The 17918-nt window shown below is 39.4% G+C and overlaps 2 protein-coding genes across 9 annotated transcripts in view; both read left to right on the top strand.

Moving 5' to 3' along the window:
* Positions 1 to 4368, top strand: LOC116066319. 7 transcript variants are annotated; one of them, XM_031322313.2, is made up of 9 exons: positions 1 to 271; positions 354 to 422; positions 661 to 782; positions 918 to 978; positions 1078 to 1287; positions 1459 to 1536; positions 2120 to 2200; positions 2762 to 2947; positions 3201 to 4368. In XM_031322313.2, the coding sequence occupies exons 2-9, from the start codon at positions 362 to 364 to the stop codon at positions 3551 to 3553; spliced, it is 1152 nt and encodes a 383-aa protein (XP_031178173.1). In that variant the 5' UTR covers positions 1 to 271; positions 354 to 361; the 3' UTR covers positions 3554 to 4368. The 7 variants fall into 7 exon arrangements, with proteins under 7 accessions (XP_031178173.1, XP_031178172.1, XP_035851455.1 ...); XM_031322312.2 differs by having other exon boundaries at positions 1 to 248; XM_035995562.1 differs by lacking the exon at positions 2120 to 2200 and having other exon boundaries at positions 1 to 248; positions 1465 to 1536.
* Positions 4369 to 5012: 644 nt separating this feature from the next.
* LOC116066131 (A-kinase anchor protein 7) overlaps positions 5013 to 17918 on the top strand; it is a 43303-nt gene continuing 30397 nt past the window's right edge. The window contains exons 1-10 of one of the 2 annotated variants that reach the window (XM_031321985.2): positions 5013 to 5321; positions 5539 to 5614; positions 5732 to 5972; positions 6583 to 6738; positions 6834 to 6988; positions 7988 to 8124; positions 9558 to 9718; positions 11864 to 11976; positions 12809 to 12855; positions 13335 to 13435. In XM_031321985.2, coding sequence (XP_031177845.1) covers positions 5768 to 5972; positions 6583 to 6738; positions 6834 to 6988; positions 7988 to 8124; positions 9558 to 9718; positions 11864 to 11976; positions 12809 to 12855; positions 13335 to 13435 — 1075 coding nt within the window. In that variant the 5' untranslated portion in view covers positions 5013 to 5321; positions 5539 to 5614; positions 5732 to 5767. Of the gene's footprint in view, positions 5615 to 5731; positions 5973 to 6582; positions 6739 to 6833; positions 6989 to 7987; positions 8125 to 9557; positions 9719 to 11863; positions 11977 to 12808; positions 12856 to 13334; positions 13436 to 17918 lie in introns of both variants that reach the window. The other variant, XM_031321986.2, reaches the window with a different exon arrangement.

Here is a 17918-nt window from a genome sequence, read left to right on the forward strand (position 1 = left end):
ACTCTTTCTTTAAGTTTCACTTTCTGCTCTCTGTAAACGTAGACTACTGTATTTACGAAAGTAAAGCGGAAATACGGCCTCGAATGTTTTTTTATTTATTTCGGTTAGGTACTTGACAGCTACAACTGCAGCAACGGCGGACACTAATTTACCAAATTATTGACTTCAATCATCTATTTAGTGTTCGATCAGATAAGATCTTTCTCTTTCCTTCCTCCATCTTCGAGCTCAGCTTGTCCACACAGCAGGTTTGTTCCAAATCTTTCACAAGGCATGTCAATCCAACAACAGAAAAAAAAGATACAGTGCAGTAGATATTGAAGTCCATGTTATAACTCTGCCTTTTTCTACAGGAGAAGTCATGTCACGATTATTGGGTGAAATAAGGCGCAGCAACAAAGCAGCCGCTGAAACGTTGGAAAGTAAGTAAGCAGTTTTAGAGAGGGTGATTAGTGCAAAAAAAGAAGCCATAAACACTGTTACAGTTTGTGGTTTCAGGTTTATAAGCAGGTCACTGTTAAGCTGTCATATTGGCGCTGGGAACTTAAAAAACAACTGTACAGCTGGGAACATTTTCGGTTTGACACATTTTAGACGTCTAAAATGTGTCAAACCGAAAATGTTCCCAACGCTTACCCAACACCACACCTGTTGTTGCAGAGACAGATTTGCGCACTGACTCGGACATCCAGTCACTGACTCGAGAAGAACTGCACGAGCTGTTTCCTGGACATAAGCATTTCAAACTGAGAAGGACCATCTTTGACATAATACAAAAACAGGTGAGCTACTGTAACAAGTTGAAATGTGATAAGAGAGAGATTTGAATAGAGATAAATAGCACGGATCAAACCATATCATTAGGAATTGTACAAGTCAAATTGAAATAATGCTGTAATATAATATTTTTGTTTCAGAAGCCAGTTGATGTGATCCTAAGAGAACTGAAAGGGTTCATCCCACAGGAATCTTTCAGGAGTATGTACAGCCTTGCTTCTTTCACTTTCACATGTGACAGCTATTTGGTCTTGGAAGTAAATTCTAACACACGCACAACCTGATTCTCTCTCTCTCCAGCTGCTCTAACCAACAACGGAGTCTTGGTTGATTACCTCCGTATCCTGAAGGACATTAAGACCCAAATAAATAATGTCCAGAGTTTCCTTGATGCTCACATCGCTGTTCTGGAAGAATTCAGCAAAAATCCGCCAGATCAGGAGTCAGCCTCCTGTAATCCCGTGAAGCAATCCTATGGCCAACCTGATGGCCCTTCACAAGGAGCACGAGGTGAATCTCACTCTCTTCCATTTCACACTCTCATGACATGTTAATGAGGAGTATTCAGTTTGCCGTTGAGTTATAAGTTAAAACGTCACTTTTGGAGTTGATTGTTTAAATGACATACTGTAGTATTTGGAGTCAGTAAGTGCATTGATGCCATTTCATTTGACTTGCCAGGTACAGGTACCTCGGACACCAGTGGTCAAGTGATGCTCCATACTGGCCAAACTGGTGGCCATCCACAAGGTCCTCAAAGTAAATAACTTTTTTTTTCTCTTCACACTCAAAGCAGATTCAAAACCTTGACATATATTTTATCTGGACACTTGTATTGTTGATGTACACATAGTAAAATGCAGAGATCAAACCTGAGCCCAGAGATTCATTCTGTGGAAACCCACATCTGTTTCAAAATATTCAAAACTCAGGGTTCACCTACTAGCTTTTTGTTCTGTAGCTTTTAACCATATCCTGCCACTGCCTTATCCAGCATACAGTATGTAACTTGCTCAGTTGCCATCTAAAAACTCACTGCAGTGAGAACATCTAGCCAATGAGCACTCAACACTAACCATTCAACACATATGACCAGCTGTTATCATCACAAGACTGAGATCCTGTACTTCTGGCTGAAGAAGGCTGTTTGATAAAGTCAAAAGCTCTGGAAAAAGCTAGTCAACGAATCTTGAGTTTAGAATATCTCATTAGACTGTGGCCTTCTGGTTGCAGGGTAAACCGCTGTCCACCCTCACATATATAGGTGTTGGTTAATCAATTGTATATGTTTATTTAATAATATTTAAAGTCAGTAATTACATTATGTCATTGTACCTAACAGGGTCTTTTGCAGATCCAAGTACTTCAAACATCTTCAGCATGGAGCGCTACAATAGCCCAACTAATGTACAAAGAAGACGAAGTGAATCTCACTCTCTTCCACTCCACACTCTCATGACATGTTTAATGAGTAGTTTTCACTTTGAGATTACATTATAACTCAAAACAAAGGTCTATTTTGGAGTTGATTGAAATGATTTAATAAAAGATTTGGAGTCAGTAAGAACATTTATGACATGTTATGACATTTTATGTTACAGACTCTTTGCCTGGTACAGGTATGTCAGGCCCCAGTGGTCAAATGGTGCACCATACTGCAATTGTTTGACTGAATCTGGTGTCATTCACTTTCATATTCTATTATAACTCAAAAAATGTAAAACTCTGCAGGATACTGTGTCAGACCATATCCAGAAGCACGTTTATACTCCATCTGTCTCAATGTGAGGATAGTAGGGCTTGTGAGACATTGTCACTGTTATTTTTGTTTTTTTTAAAGCTGTATCACGTTTTTTTCATCAGGATTTTTAGGAACCACATAGCAAGAGTTTTTTTTAAGAATAATTTTATTCTACTGTTAGGTTCACCAAATCCTTGTAAATGAATAAATCTGATTTTTGCATATCCATTTTTCTCTCTATAGCCACATTGGAGTACAAGATGATTGTTGGCGGTAAAACCTTTGATGCACATCAACAGCTGATGGAGAAAGTTCAGGATCAGGTTCGGCTCATTGAAAGCAGTCAGGATTACAAGGTCACTTTTGTCTTCTGCCCGATCAGTTCACGCGTTGCATCAGATGTTGAGGCAGCCATGACTGATGTTAGAGGTAAGGGAAAAAAATGTGTGAGATACAAGTTTCTTTCTGACTTATATAATCCAAGTTGAGACATACTAATATGTTGGGAAAAGAGAATATTTTGGTATTCATACAATTAAACAACAAATATATATCTTTTGATTATCATTTGTGTTCAGTCTCTGAGAGTCGCCTTCTACACTGAACCTTACTGTTTAAGCTCCAAGCTACAATTTTCCATATTAACTATCTCATTCTCTCTCCTCTCTTTTGGTGTCCTCAGATGATAAACCTGTCATTCTGGTGTTGATGCACCACACACGGGAGGTCAAGTACACAACATCTATGAGAACATGGCCTCACTACGCTAATGTTGTGTTGCATGTCAACGTTTTCTACCATGAGACAGTGCGTGGATTACTGAGGGATCAACAAAATGATGCTGCTGTTACCCAGATACAAAACAAATTACTGGAGTGTTTTGTTCCAAAAAGTGAAGATTCCAGTGGAAATGCTCAGGGTGGGGATGCTGAAAGTGGTTTGGCTTGCAATACTTCTGTTAGAGGTGGTGGTAACAACAGGCCTTCTGAAGCTAACAGTTATAGCAGTGTTTTTAATATATTTAAAAGGTCGTAAATCTTGTTGGTGGCAACAGGCTGTGTTGGGGGGTGTCCATGATGTTAATATTGAAGTTCACATCCCAAGTAAAACAACATTTAATGGATTGCATCAGCAGCAAAAATAAATCAATACAAAAAATATTGATTTAGACCATTTACTGTTTGCAGAAAACATGTTATCCTCCTTGGTAAAATAAGATCAGCTACTGGTTGTGGTCTAATGGTGTCATGTATTCGTGTTAATCATGGGTGTAAATACTGTAGCTAAACAGAGTTCTCTGTCCATTTCCTGCTATTGTGTTTCTAAAGCTACAACATGTGACTTGTGTTTGGTAACTTTTGATGCAAACAGTCAACACTTAAAAAAACTTTGACTTATTTAAAATATGAGTCAGACTTTATACTGTAGATCAAAGAAAAGAACAATGTTGACTTAAGTATTTCAGCTGCTGTTAACCATCAGACTTTACGGAGAGTTTTGGTTTAAAGTAAGTAAAAAAAATGTAACTTACAAAACCTTATAATGAAACAGAATTTCTATAATCAAATGTCCCGTGTTCAGTTCACCAGCTGTGACTGTTGTTTGTGTATATTAGTAAGACTTGAATGTACATTAAGTGATGAAAGAGTGCAAAGGCCGCAAAGTAGGAACTTACAAATTATCTTTGTGTGTTTATCTACTGTAGGACAGATAAGATATTTTTTGCATTAAAGCATGAATGTGCATTTTTGCTTTACCTTATTGCAAAATCATGTTGCAGGAAGCGTATGTAAGATGTGATGATTACTATACCTAACACATGTAACAATAAACTGCAAGTATGGGTCTAATCATATTGTCAGTGGTCCTTTATTAATAGTCTTTTAATATATTTTTTTGGATGGCATATATATGACTAAACAACATAAACTTGGCTCCTGTATCTTTTCAACGTACATACTGTAAAAATAGTTTGGCTCCAATTTTACTTTGATTTTATTATTATTTATACTAAACTAAAGTTTAGTTCAACAAGGCACAGTTCATCTCACTATAGTGTCTTGTATTGCAAGACCTATTTTCACAGCACTACACTATGAATATTTTATGTCAAAACACTTGTACACAGCATTTGGACCAAAAGATTAGAAGAAATTAGTAAATAAGACTGTTTTGCTGTATGGCTGACTGCGAGGTCCTACAATCTTATTCAACTTGGCTTGAAGATGTCAACAAACTGAAATAGGAATGTTTTGACAGACAGTATTTCATATGCAGTAGAAATTACAGTTGAAATGTTTAATGTTGAATTTGTGTAAATAACGTCCAACCTAGTGGGTTAAATTTATTAGACACATTTACCAAAACTTAACTGAATTCCTCAAATTAATAATTACTTGTGTGCTATAATGTTTTAATAGATTAAGTGACCGATATGCTTTTATTCTGGAAAGACAAAAAATACTTTTGCTCTGAAAAACCATGCCGCCGGAAAATTGACATTGTTTACAAATAGTAGCTGCTTCCAGTCTGCAGTCCACGTTAGCGCGTTCTGTGGAGCTAAATGTTATTTTAATTATTCGTTTGGATTTTTTTCTGACAAGGACTGCCAGCAATGAGAATTTTGCACCAATGACAAGTTATCATAAATGACATTCCGTTTATTTTTGTTTATTAGCTGCACAACAGTTAGCTAAAAGTTAGCTAGCTAGCTCAACAGATGTTCTGCAGCATGGCTGTTTGATTCATTTCAACAGGTGTTAGCTACAGGAAGGCAACGTCTGTCTCAAGAGGTTTCTCATCGGTAACTATCCCGAGGAGAGTTGTAAACTAATATTCTCTGTTGCGGCTAGTTAACTGTAATGTCTGTTCAACTCATAGACTCTATGGTTCAACTAGGTAGCTGGCTGTTAACGTCAGTTGTACGCTAGCTAAAGTTTGTCAAACTTAGTTGTGAGATGAGCTAATTGTGTGTCATGCTCATCGGCCGTGTCCTGTATCACTGAACTATCATTTCGCAGGCTGCATGCCATATCAACCAGTAACTGTTGTAACGTAAGCGCGCTAAAGCCATCTGCACACCGGTCCAGACTTAAGGTAATGAAAAGAAAGTCTGGAAAAAGAAAAGGAACTCATGCTATCCTCACCCACGTTTACAGAAAGTGCAATATGATGATGGTTGTGACCCGTTTATATCATTCTTCTCTGTTTTAGGAACAGTCCTGTCTGTATCAGCTATACGTTTGTGATATGCAGCAAGCCGATATCTCACCTGACAAAGAGACCACTGCTAATGCCTCAGATGATGACGACGAGGAGGGTGGTGGTGAATGTGTGGTTGTACAGGAGAGTCGGGTAGAAAATAAGGAGTTGAAGAATCAGATGATGATTCCAGGTCAGGTGGATGCAGTCACCATGGAGGTCCAACAAGACCCTGGATCCTCCACAGTGTCAGGTGAGTACAACTGACTGCCTGAGATGCTCACTGGGCTTGAAAAAATTAGATTCAGACCTAAACTGGGTACGCTTGAAAAAACCCAACTGACACAGTGCCACATTGTGCCAGATGGATGGATGGAAAAAAATCGGGATGGAGTTTACGCAAGTGGTTAGGGTTAGGTGGATGAAGTCTATGAAGCTTAGGTACTTTCTCCCTCATTTGTGTGGAAAAAAGATTTAAAGTTCAGGGCTTCAAACAAAACGCATACAGTGACATCTGGTGGCTTGCTAAACTTATAGCAGGAGCACTACAACAACTCTGTTTTTAATGGTTTTAAACTTATGTATAAATGTTTTTGTGCAATATGTTACATTAAAAGAATGAACTAAGGCATTGTCCCAAAAGCCTAGATACAAAATATTTTTGTTGACACAAAATGTTAATGTACCTTATTGGTGTATAGTTTAAGTGAATCAATATTTTAAGGAGTAGACACATGCGGCGAGTAAAGAGGTTTTACTGAACCATGTACATGTATGAGTGTTCTCCTGAGTGTGTTTTTGTATTCATGGTCATACATTTACAGTATACATGTTGTATCATAATTTATTTATTTTCTTGGCAGCTCCAGCAGGATCGAGTGGGAAGAAAACCAAGAGGAAGATGTGGAGGGAGAAGAGGAAACTGTTGAAGAAACTCAAGTCTGCTGATACTTCGGACAATTTCATGTCAGAGCTTCCATTTTCTCTGACCAGCCCCTCTACATGGAAAGAGCTAGGATGTGTGTACATTCGTGATATTATCTTTTAATGATTCTTTGAATTATAACTTTCAATTCTTTTTTTAATGTAACGTATGCTTGCCCTTTCTCTCTAGTCTCCAGCCCAGAGTCAATCCAGAAGAAGAGGAAGAGGAAGAGAGGAGACATTGAAGGGCGAGTGGACAGTGAAGAGGATGCAGAGAACAAGAAGAAAAAGAAAGAGACCAAGCGACCCAACTACTTTATCTCCATCCCCATCACTAACACACAGGTAAAAAATTGTGGAACTATTCACTTACTTGTGTACTTTAGGAATCATGCTGGAGTTTGTGCACATTGAATCTCATTCATAACAAAATTGCAGATTCTATCAAGATTTTTTCCAACTAATTTTCATTCAATCAACGTATCGATTAATCGCTCAAGTGTTTCATCTCTAAGTAGGTACTGAATTTACACTATCATTTTTACATGAACAACATTCATGTTTGTTTGCAATTCAACCAACTGCTCAGAAGACTTCTGAAAACAATCTGTGCTTCGATCTCCATAACAAAATCGTTGCAAAACAAATTCAACCTATCATCAATTTTTAATGTGATGGATTGTCTTAAGTAGGTTTCAAGTCTGTGCAAGTTCATCTCCACGCTGCTAAAGTAGATGGACATGTGTGGCTGCATGGGAGGTTGTAAATGGCATTTAAAAGACTAAAGCTATGATATGCTTTGGACAGTAGGTAGTAAATTGATAAAGATTTGTAGTCCATTGACTTAAGAAATACAAAAACCACTGGCATGATCCTTTGTGGTTAACTATAGTAGTAGTACGTAGTAAAATTAACTATTTCAGAAACTCTTTTAACTCTCTGTTTGTAGAGAAGATTTTATTCTGTTCTTTCCAGATTAATAATAAATGTAGTCTTTGACACTTGGTCATGGTCAGTGTGGCTCAATCTATACTGGGAGACAGATACAAAGTTCAAGATTTAATTACCTGACGGATGATGACACTGAAAGAGTATTGACCAAAAAGCTCCTCTGAATAAACATTGATTTACCCCATGGTCATCATGTGTTGACGCCTCATCTGTGTCATTTTGAACTGCAGACGTTTCCCCAGTGTCTCATCCTTCTAATCTTCCCCCATGCATACCAAGCTAGTTCTCGGAAAGAGAGGAGTGGTGGTGAAGGACGAGAGAGAACAAGCAGTTACTGTATGTGACGGCATCTGCCGGCTGCTGCTGATTGACCGTGAATTTATCCAATGACAGATCAGTTCAGCTGTGCTTGCGGTCCAAGAGGCGGTGCTTCAGCAGGAGTGCCGATTGGCCAAAGCCATGATCCCTGTCCCAACTCTCCACATCACGCTATTAGTCACTCATCTCGCCAGTCAGGAGCAAGTAGACCTGTGAGTGGATGCACAAGTAAACACAAACATACAAACAAACCCAGCATACACACAGTATGTTGAACTTGTCTAACTGAAGAATGTCTCCTGTAATTTGCATAAATCATGCATGATGTAGAGCTTTCAGTGTTAACTGATTTTTCAAGCCAGCTGAGATGAAACGGTGTGTACCAAACTGCATAGAATTTGTTCCTAACACACAACACACGAAAAATGTGTCATTTGAATGCCAAAATGCTCAATAACTGGTAAAGGCTGAGCCGCCATAAAGCAGAACAGTTCAAAGTTTAAATATTCATACAAAAGTTATTCCAATACCGGTGCTAGTGCATCAATAAAAATAATTGCAGAAGAGCATATATATATTGCAATATGGATTTGTCCCTCCCCTAATGTACATACAAATGCAGATGGATACTGATCAGCTTTTTTGACGTACACACACAGACCTCTCTCTTTTGTCCTGGTTTTTCAGTTTTTAACACACACTACAGCTAAGATACTGCACTTCAATCATACAGAGCACCACTCAAATTAGTTTACTGCCACAACCATATTTTCACAAGCTCTCCTATTCATTCTCTGTGATGCTATTCATTGTCACAATATCAGATAACCAAACAAGGTCTCCTTCATGTTTGTTGTAGTAATACATGTACAGGCAGAAGTTACTGCTTGGGATGCAGGGTTCTGAAATGACTAATTACCAGCATGTCACTTTAGATGCTGCTTCCTTCTTATCTCTTCCTCTCAGCAGTTCCAGGAAAACTGGTTGATAGGCCTGTAACTTTTTTTTCTAGGTTTAGATTCCAATATGAGCCTTAAAAACGCTGTAGAAGGACGACAGTCCCTGAAGCTAGAATAATTTTTCCAATTAATAATCAGAATAAGACGTTTCGTTTAAACACGCTTTCCATTGCAATATCAAAAGTATGTGTGATGTGATTGGTCCCAGTTAAGTTAATCATCACATTGTTTTCATTTGTAAGGTTCAAATGGCCCATATGACGACAGACATTGCTAACCAATCTAGTGTCATCAATGAGGGAAAAATGCCACCATTTTGGAGTATTTTAGGTTGACTAAAAACAAAACAAAAAAAACAACTATTTCCCACATTGAATATGTGGTTCAGAAAAGTACATTTCATATTCTGAAGTTCTCATTCTAACATTTCACGACCAGGGCTTTTAAGTGACCCAACTTCATGCAGCTCTGGAACGTGCCATGTTATGTGATGATACTGATGCTTAATCTACATCAAGTAGAAGATTGTGTCATTAGTAATCACTAGATACTCTCATTATGTAATATGAGAGGGAGAGAGAGAGAGGATAAAGGTGTGTGTGTGTGTGTGTGTGTGTGTGTGTGTGTGTGTGTGTGTGTGTGTTGTGTGTTGTGTGTGATACTCATATGTGTATATTTCCTTATAGGGCGGCAACCGTTCTGGCTCAGGTCGAGCCGTCATTGGCTGAGCTGCTGGGCGGGCGGGATCTGGTGCTGCCCTTCTCAGGGATCGGTCATTTCAGGAAGGAGGTGGTGTTTGTTGGGCTGACCCCCGGACAACACAGACACACACTGGACAGTCTGGCAGGTCGGTGCTTTTCATTCTCTTTGTCATTTCGTCATCTTCTCTTCTTCTGTCCTCCTTCAACACTTCTGTCTGTCTTTGTCATGTAGTTTTTCTAAATGCGTCTCGTGCTGTGTTTTTACAAGGGGATACATTTCATTACAGTGTGTTAATGTGATACAGTACTTTCTCTGTGGCCTTTGTGTCCCTGTGGAGGGATGTCTGAACTTGGGGTCAGATGAGGAGCTCTGCAGCTGATTGTTTCAGCTGACAGCTTTAACAGTAGACTTCTTTAACCTGCCATTAGGCCCTGCAGTGGGGCACAAAATGTAGTGTTTAAAAATGTGGTTTTGATTAAAAATAAAACACAGTAAGAACACATTGTGTGTCGATGGATGTAAGTTCTAGTTCTGAATAGTCAACTACTTGCACTGATTTGATATTCAGTGCAACCACATCCTTTTTCTTAAAACGGTGTAAGTGGATTTGGTCAAACAATATGGTATTTGTTTGATTTTCTGTGTGTGTGTGTGTGTGTGTGTGTGTGTGTATGTGTATGTGTAGCTGCATATTGTATTCACGCAAGCATCTGGGGTTGTGCGTGTGATGCGTCTTCATTTATCTTACATTTCTCATTTTGCATCTGTGTACAAGTGTGGGGGTGTATGCAGAAGCATTTGCGTTTATGTTTTTGCTATGTTTTTTTTAAGCCAATATTCCTAAGAGAATTCTCGCTCCATTTGTCTCGCGACACTCGCACACACACATACACAAAGTAATAATTGGTTAATAATAAATATACAGTGATTTGTAAAAGTAGACACATGCATGTTTGCACACTCACACAACAGGAAATGATGGACTTTTTGCTCATTAATTTGTGTTTGAGCCACAAGGTGCTTATTCTTTCGTGTGGATTTCCTAGCCGCTTGTGTATTAACTGCTCACATCGGAGCAAATACTACATTTGGCATATTACTGATGGCCAAGCAGAGACAAATCCCAAAAGGCATTTCATCTGGGGGCTTGCTATAAACAGGAAATGCAGTAAATTAATCCTTTAAAGCGAGAGAGCTACAAGGGCCTAGGTTGTACAAAATGACCTCGGCTATCAGGTTTTGTGTGTAATCTTTAAAAGTTATCCATTGGAATTGTATGAAACATTTTTGTCAGTCATCATTAGATGAGGAAGTAGTGATGAGCTTTTTATACCAAATGACCAGAGAAGGATGTGGTAGTGATGATGGAGGGCATGTCTTCTTGCTTAGACATAGAACGTGCAGCGTCAAAATGTAAACATTTGGATCGACTCAATCAAACTGAGCCTCTAAGCTGACACAAATAGATCAGACCCTCCACAGTTGACCCCATCCTAACCGTTACGTGATTGAGTGTGTGCTGCAGCAAATGTTAAGCGTGTTGAGAAAGTATTAATAGGAACCGTTTTGCTCAATTTCTCGTTTCATCTTGGCGTTTGGGTGGTGACATTTTGCCTTTACTGCCTCAGGTGAAGTATGGCAGTAGTTAGGCTTTTAAAAAAAACAAAAAAAACAGCAGGAATACAGCAACACGTATGTGTATTCTGATCACAAGATCACAATTAGAAAGTCCGTATTGTAGTTCTTGGAAATGCAATATAAGGATAAGGAAAAGGCAGGAAGTCGGACGCTCCTGTCCTCTTGTCTGCTCCCTCCAACACTGTTATTGATTATATACTAACCTTTCTCTCCCTGTAGAGCTCCTCTTCTAAAAATACTTCTATGGTTTCCCTCCAAACCTCATCAGTCGGTGTGTGTGTGTGCGCGTCTTTGTCCGTCTGTCCTTGCAGAATGTCTACTGTATGTGTCTGTGCCCTTGTTCATGTTATATGTTTAAATGATATACGATAGGAATAAGCTTATTGTGTGTGTGTCTGCATACGTTTTTTTCCTTTTATAATTGGCTTTTACAAAAGTCCATTAAAGAGATTTGAAAGGGTTAATCAGAAAGAAGTAGATGATATACAGCATACTCATGATGTTGTGGGCTTCAGTCCATCTCCCTGCTGTCTGTTTATGGTAACGTTTTGCATTACGTCAACTGACAAAATAACTGACATTCCTCTTTGGCCTCATCATTAAGTAGTATCAGGTTGCTTCTATAACTTTTGGTGTTGATTGTGTGTTGCAGAGTTGTTGCGGAGCCGTTTTGAGGAGCAGGGTCTTCTGCAAGAAGGAAATCGTGGGTTTGAACCCCACCTCACCATTATGAAGCTATCCAGAGTATCAAAACTACGATCCCAGGTATACACACACATGTCCACTTGTTAAGTAATTGATTTTCTAACTATAAGACCAACTGGTGATTAAGTCACCATACAAATGAAATGTTAACTTCAACAATTGTTGTAGTTGCATAATAACTAACATTTTAATGAATACAATAAAAACATAAAGTTGTACTGGCACAGCATGGTTTTGTTTTTAATGGATAATGTCAACATAGATTTGCATTGTATTACTCACTCTAATTATGCTTTAATATACAGTTCCAAGTAGCTTGCTTTCTTGTAACAACTGACTTTGACAGAACTGCCTAACAGCCGCAGTGTTACTCTTTTTATTCCCCTCACCTTCCTCTCAGTGGCTGTAAAATGTCATCCAATAGTTCGATGCCAAATTATTGCTTCAACTAAAACTACTAGTGGGAAAACACCACCTGCTGTGGTATTTAAAAAGACAACTTAATGTATATGATCTATCTTAAAGTTTATGAACTATTATATTAGGATTGACTAGGGGGAGAAGTTAACCAGGAATTAAAGACTGGCATTTGAGAATCGGAGAGAGAAAATGGTGGAGTGATTGACGGAATGGGTATGAAATGGATAAAGTTATAAATAAGAGGGTGAAGGGGGAGAGGACGGAAAGATAAGCAGAGGTGAGCGGTAGTCAGGAGGGGAGAGACAGAGGAAGGACAGCATCTATCCCCTTTGACACCTGATGACATCATATCCTGACTGGCGTCTGCCGTGTGGCGTCCTTGTCCTCCCTCAGTCTGTGTGTGTGCAAGATTAATGTCCTAAAAAGTGTGATGAACATGTCATAAACAGTATTTTCCCTTTGTGTCTGTCAGGGTATAAAGCGTGTGGACCCAGCCCTCTACTCCAACTATACAAACAAGTAAGGGCTTGTTTTTTCATACCACAAAGTATTCAGCCAACCAGGTACAGGATTATCTTTTTATGATCAGTACTCCACGATATGTGCAGTGGCTCATTGTGTAATGTTTTGTCTCTATACTGCATGCTTTCTGTTGATGTAAGTACGACATTTTTAGGCAACATATAACAAGGAAGAACTACTACACTGTTTGCACAAATCCAGTTCTAACTCAATTTTGTGACTTGCTGGTGTTTTGATATTGTTCAAGACCGTAATGCATAATGTTTTGTTTCCAGTTTTTTCTTAGTGTTGATGAGAGTGGACACATTGGCCAAGTATATTGAACCATGGAGCTTAATTTGGTTGTCACTTTTAATTTAAGTGATCATTGCTGACAAGCGGCTGTGCTGGCTGACATCGGCCTTTACTATCTGCTGGAGGCGTCACCCTCTTGCACTTTCTCTCTGTCACTTTGGCTCTCTCACTGCAACACTCAGGTTTTTTGGAGACCAGAAAGTCGAGCGGCTGGATCTTTGTTCCATGTTGAAAAAGAAGCAGCAAGACGGTTATTACCACACCGAGACTTCACTACAACTTGGTTAGTACGCATGTCCACACACACAAACAGAGTCTTGTGGTGTGTATACTGTTTATTTGGCTAGCAGGTGCAACGTTAAGCCACCAGAGGGCGCTCGCTGCTCACAATCAGGGCAATGAGTTTCTCCACTTAGCTCGTTTACATAGCTGTCGCAGTGGGGCAACATTAGAATATTTTGGGGTAATAGATTGCTGTAATTGTTTGTTTTATTTTATTTTTTTTTATCTCTGCCAGTGATGTTGGATGAGAGATCTAAAAGTTGTGTAAATTTGAAAATGATGGAAAGGTTAACTATTTTCATACCAGTTCACAAAACTGGGAGTGGGTGGTTTGACTGGGAGGTCAGTTGTTTTATTATGTAAAGTAGCAACATCAGACTTTATGTGCTTAGCAGAAGAGGCAAATGGGACTCTCAAACAACATGGGGATACTCAAGAGCTTGTTTCCATTTAAGTCATGGCTGCCCAGTTTAGACATTACCACCCTGCCAGTTCTTTCTAAAGTTGGCAGCGTTGTAGAATCGCAGCTCTGTAATGGCTGCTGAATGAATGCAATGCTGATTGGCCTGAATATGTTGCAGTAATTAATTAAAACAATTGAATGTGAGTGGACCGTGTATTATGTTCTGATGTGCATTACCTGAGGTGTAGAAGTGACGCGTGAATTGTTAACTTTTTGTTACAATTTGATGTGGATCTAGTAGATGTTGTTACTATGTCTAGCCCCACATGAACTCCAGATGGCACTGTGTTGACCACTGTAGGACTTGGGTTGAAATCAGACTGGCAGTATCAATGTGCTCCTAATGTCGCTGGAGGCTGAACCGCATACCTGGAGCTAACTGAGCACATTAGCTCTAAAAGAAAGAGGATTGATTTTGTTAATGTATGTCCACAGATAAATCAATTTGTCAGAATCAGACTTTGAGCAGCCAGCCACTCTTTGTTCCACAGCATCTCATCCAGTTTTGCCACAGCAAAATCAACAGAGCTCACAGGGATGTGAGATGCAACAAGTGCTGGGGCTTTGTGACTGTTGTAAGCCAAGATCGATAGGCAGTGATAATAACAAATGCGATGTCTACTGTTTCCTAATGAGAAGTGTTTGGAAGAGATGCAAAACTCATTGTTTATTATTAAATCATTAAAGTGCTTTGTCATGATTCAAAGAGGCATGCCCCCGCAGGACCTAGTTTGAATTTTGAAGATAAGAAGGATGCATTGTTGATTTCTGAAGCTGCACAGTAACCGAATATATTAAAACCTAATGAGTCTCTGCTCCCAGTAAAATAGCATATTACTGCTGAAATAGCCGGCCATTAGTGTAACAAGGTGCACTTAGATTGGAGGGAAAAGTGATGGCTTTTTCAGGGTCTGTTATGCAGGTGCTTTTTGCAAAACTGTTAAAAAACAGGAACCATGTCATCTATTTGCAATTGAGTGTAATGACATGAAATCAGTGATTCTATCTGTCCCAAAAAAGCATAGCACTTGTAGACTCCTGCTTTGAACTACTAGTTAGCGTGGTCTGTGGTTATTTTCAAATCAGCCTTCTGATGATCGTAACCCTATAAGCCGACAGCCAAACCAAAGTGAAAAAGATTTTCATATCTACCTTTAGCCAAAAGAAAGCTTGATGTTGTGCTATTATGCTTTTATAATTTTTGTTTTAAAATCAGCAGTGTCAAAGGAAAAACCAAAAAAAAATCATAGTGACTGTGTCATGTAGGATACCGGCTTTAAGTGCATTTGTCTTTCAGGATCACCAATATCCACATACACAAGAATGAAATAATCACACTGTTACCGTGGGTTACCATGGAGTTAACAGGATTATTGTATACCTCCAAGTACACATAAGCTACTTGACGGGGTCTCCCTATATCCCAATGTAAAGTAGCAACAGTGCATGCGTCTGTCAGCATCAGTGGAACTAGGCTGTCACAATGTTTTGTGGATCACTGGACTGTCTGTGAGAGACAGAGAGACAGTGTGTGAGTGGGAGTTAGCGACAGAGCAGTAAAATGTTTACCTCACTCTTCTCATCATCCAAAAGCTTGTGTTTTTGTCAAGTGTTTTTCACAACAATATATACATATTTATAAATGCACGAAAGGTAAAACTGAGCAGTACATCTAGTTCTCTGATATTATAGTGCTCTGGCGACAGGACCGTGTTGTTGTAATGCTTTCTGTCTGAGAGTCAAGTGGTAGGGATTGAGTATCTGCCTCCCCCAGGCTTATAAATTACATCAACTTTAGACGCTAGGATATACCAAACTTACTTCTCTTCACTTTCCTGGAGCACGAGAGGATAGCTGAAAGGAACACTGACACTGATGTGTGGAATAAGGCTGGCAAAAAAGAGGCGCTAGGCTTTTCAGTGTCTATTATTTCACTAAGAGGAAACTCAATAAAAAGCCATTTGCCAACACTAAATATCAAACAAAAGCCAGACACTATATAGTATTAAGTTGCTGTGAGCTGTAGCCTACATTCACCACTTCTAAACAGAGGCAGAACATAACGTAATCACAGAGATTATTCCTTCACAGCGCTGTGCAATGCGAGAAAATCTCAGAGCAGAACTGGGCAGACACATCAGTTTTCATCAGACTCACCCTGGGTCGGGTTAATTAATTCTATTGCTAACTTACAACACTAATAACATTACCGTCGCCAAAATACCCCCGCCAATCAAATCCATACTTCACTGTTAACCGTCAAGCCACTAAACCTGAATGGAAATTAACAGTGTTAAATTCGTTAACGATCATACGACACGAGACAACGTCTATCTCTCTCTCTCTCTCTCTCTCTCTCTCTCTCTCTCTCTCTCTCTCTCTCTCTCTCTCTCTCTCTCTCTTTCTCTTTCTCTTTCTCGTTCTCTCTCTCTCTCTCTCTATGCACACACACAAACACACACACACACACACACACACACACACACACACACGGTTCTGGTGGTTGATTAACGCAGATATGTGTTGATTAGCTCTCATAACAGGCCGGGTGGGTAGCGCACCGCCATTAGTGCATGAGGCAAATGTCTGATTATTCCACATTTTCATTGTGGTATTTTGTGATTACATTCTGAATCTGCCCCATTCTCTGTCAGGTAAATACAGTAGTACAATGTCTTCCTCTAATGTAGACGGAGCCTACACTGTAAGTCAGTGGTAGGCTATACAGTACAGTGGAGTTGCATATTAAGTGGTTCGGGGTCTGTCTATAAGTAATTTTGGGGTACAATTTGGTTTTGAAGAATTCTACAAGCAGCAGTACCACAGGCCAAGCAATCGGCCTGTTCCAAACAGGCACATTTTCAACGAGCACTGTACTACTGTTACTAAATCATTGCAGGATAAATGAAGTCTTTGAGGTGTTTCACAAGGGGGTAAGCTTCACCTCACAACGCGTAGATCCTATGGCGCCATTTTGATGCTAACAAGCACTCACCCCCTGTTAGCATCCCATTGACTGCCATTCATTTTGACGTCACTTTGACAGCGAATAACTTTACATCTGAAGCGTTTAAAGACTTTATTTGTGCATTATTTATTTCTAAAGAAACATGACAATGTATAAAAGGCTCCATTACCTTGTACCTCACGTTATGGCTCCGTAGTATACGTTTTTGTAAAAATAGGCTAACGATTGTGTCATAACCACGCGACTTTCTGTCGCATAGTAGAGGAATTACCGTATAGGCAGGAGAAGCTCGCAGGCAGTTTCGACTTACATTAGCTGTTTAAGTTTAATTACTAATGTTAACTAGCATTTTAGTTAGCAATAATTAGCCTGTGCCTATGTTATCTCCTTACATATACCTACGCTCTCTGTCTCTGCAATATTCGGAATAACTGAGATTTCTCTTGGCACAGCTACCAGAAGACTTACAACTTTCAGACAGGTTGCTCATGTCACATTTACGTCATCTCTCTCAGTTGGAGGCTGCGCAGTAACGCTCAGCGCTCACTGGAAAAGTGCTTCTAATATCCTTCACTGGTCTCCGTCCAGAGCACCGGGATCTGTTGGTCCAGTTTATATATTGTCTATGGTGTTTCATGGGACACGCAGACACACGCAGGTGTAGTGGCCACAGTGTCAGAGCATGGCTTTGCTGACACATGAGGCAGAATAGAAATCTATATGGAGAGCTGAGGCAAGGTGAAAAAAAAACACACCAGCAGGATAGACAATCTCCTAGACCTAGATGTTTTTATAACTGACCTAATAATAGCAACACTGACAACATGAAGAAACACTGGCAGTACTTCCAAAGCATGCAGTAGTTTTTAGATTAATAGACCTTTCAAACGAATGGAAAACAGCGGCTGCATGAAAGGTAGGGAAGCACATTCATCAATCTCAAAAACCTATGGTTTAAGAATGGTAGAGCTTTAAATTAATATGATAATATGATGAGCAGAACATCGCTGCACTGCCAGCACTCAACAGATTCATGGCTTTATGTAGACAATG

This window comes from Sander lucioperca, chromosome 19 (genome assembly GCF_008315115.2).
Source record: "Sander lucioperca isolate FBNREF2018 chromosome 19, SLUC_FBN_1.2, whole genome shotgun sequence".
In the NCBI taxonomy this organism is placed as follows: domain Eukaryota; kingdom Metazoa; phylum Chordata; class Actinopteri; order Perciformes; family Percidae; genus Sander; species Sander lucioperca.

Coding starts and splice junctions, on each gene's coding strand:
- LOC116066319 (XM_031322313.2), top strand. CDS start 362: ATGTCACGATTATTGGGTGAAATAAGGCGCAGCAACAAAGCAGCCGCT. Junction 423..660: donor AGCCGCTGAAACGTTGGAAA/GTAAGTAAGCAG, acceptor CTGTTGTTGCAG/AGACAGATTTGCGCACTGAC. Junction 783..917: donor TTGACATAATACAAAAACAG/GTGAGCTACTGT, acceptor TTTTTGTTTCAG/AAGCCAGTTGATGTGATCCT.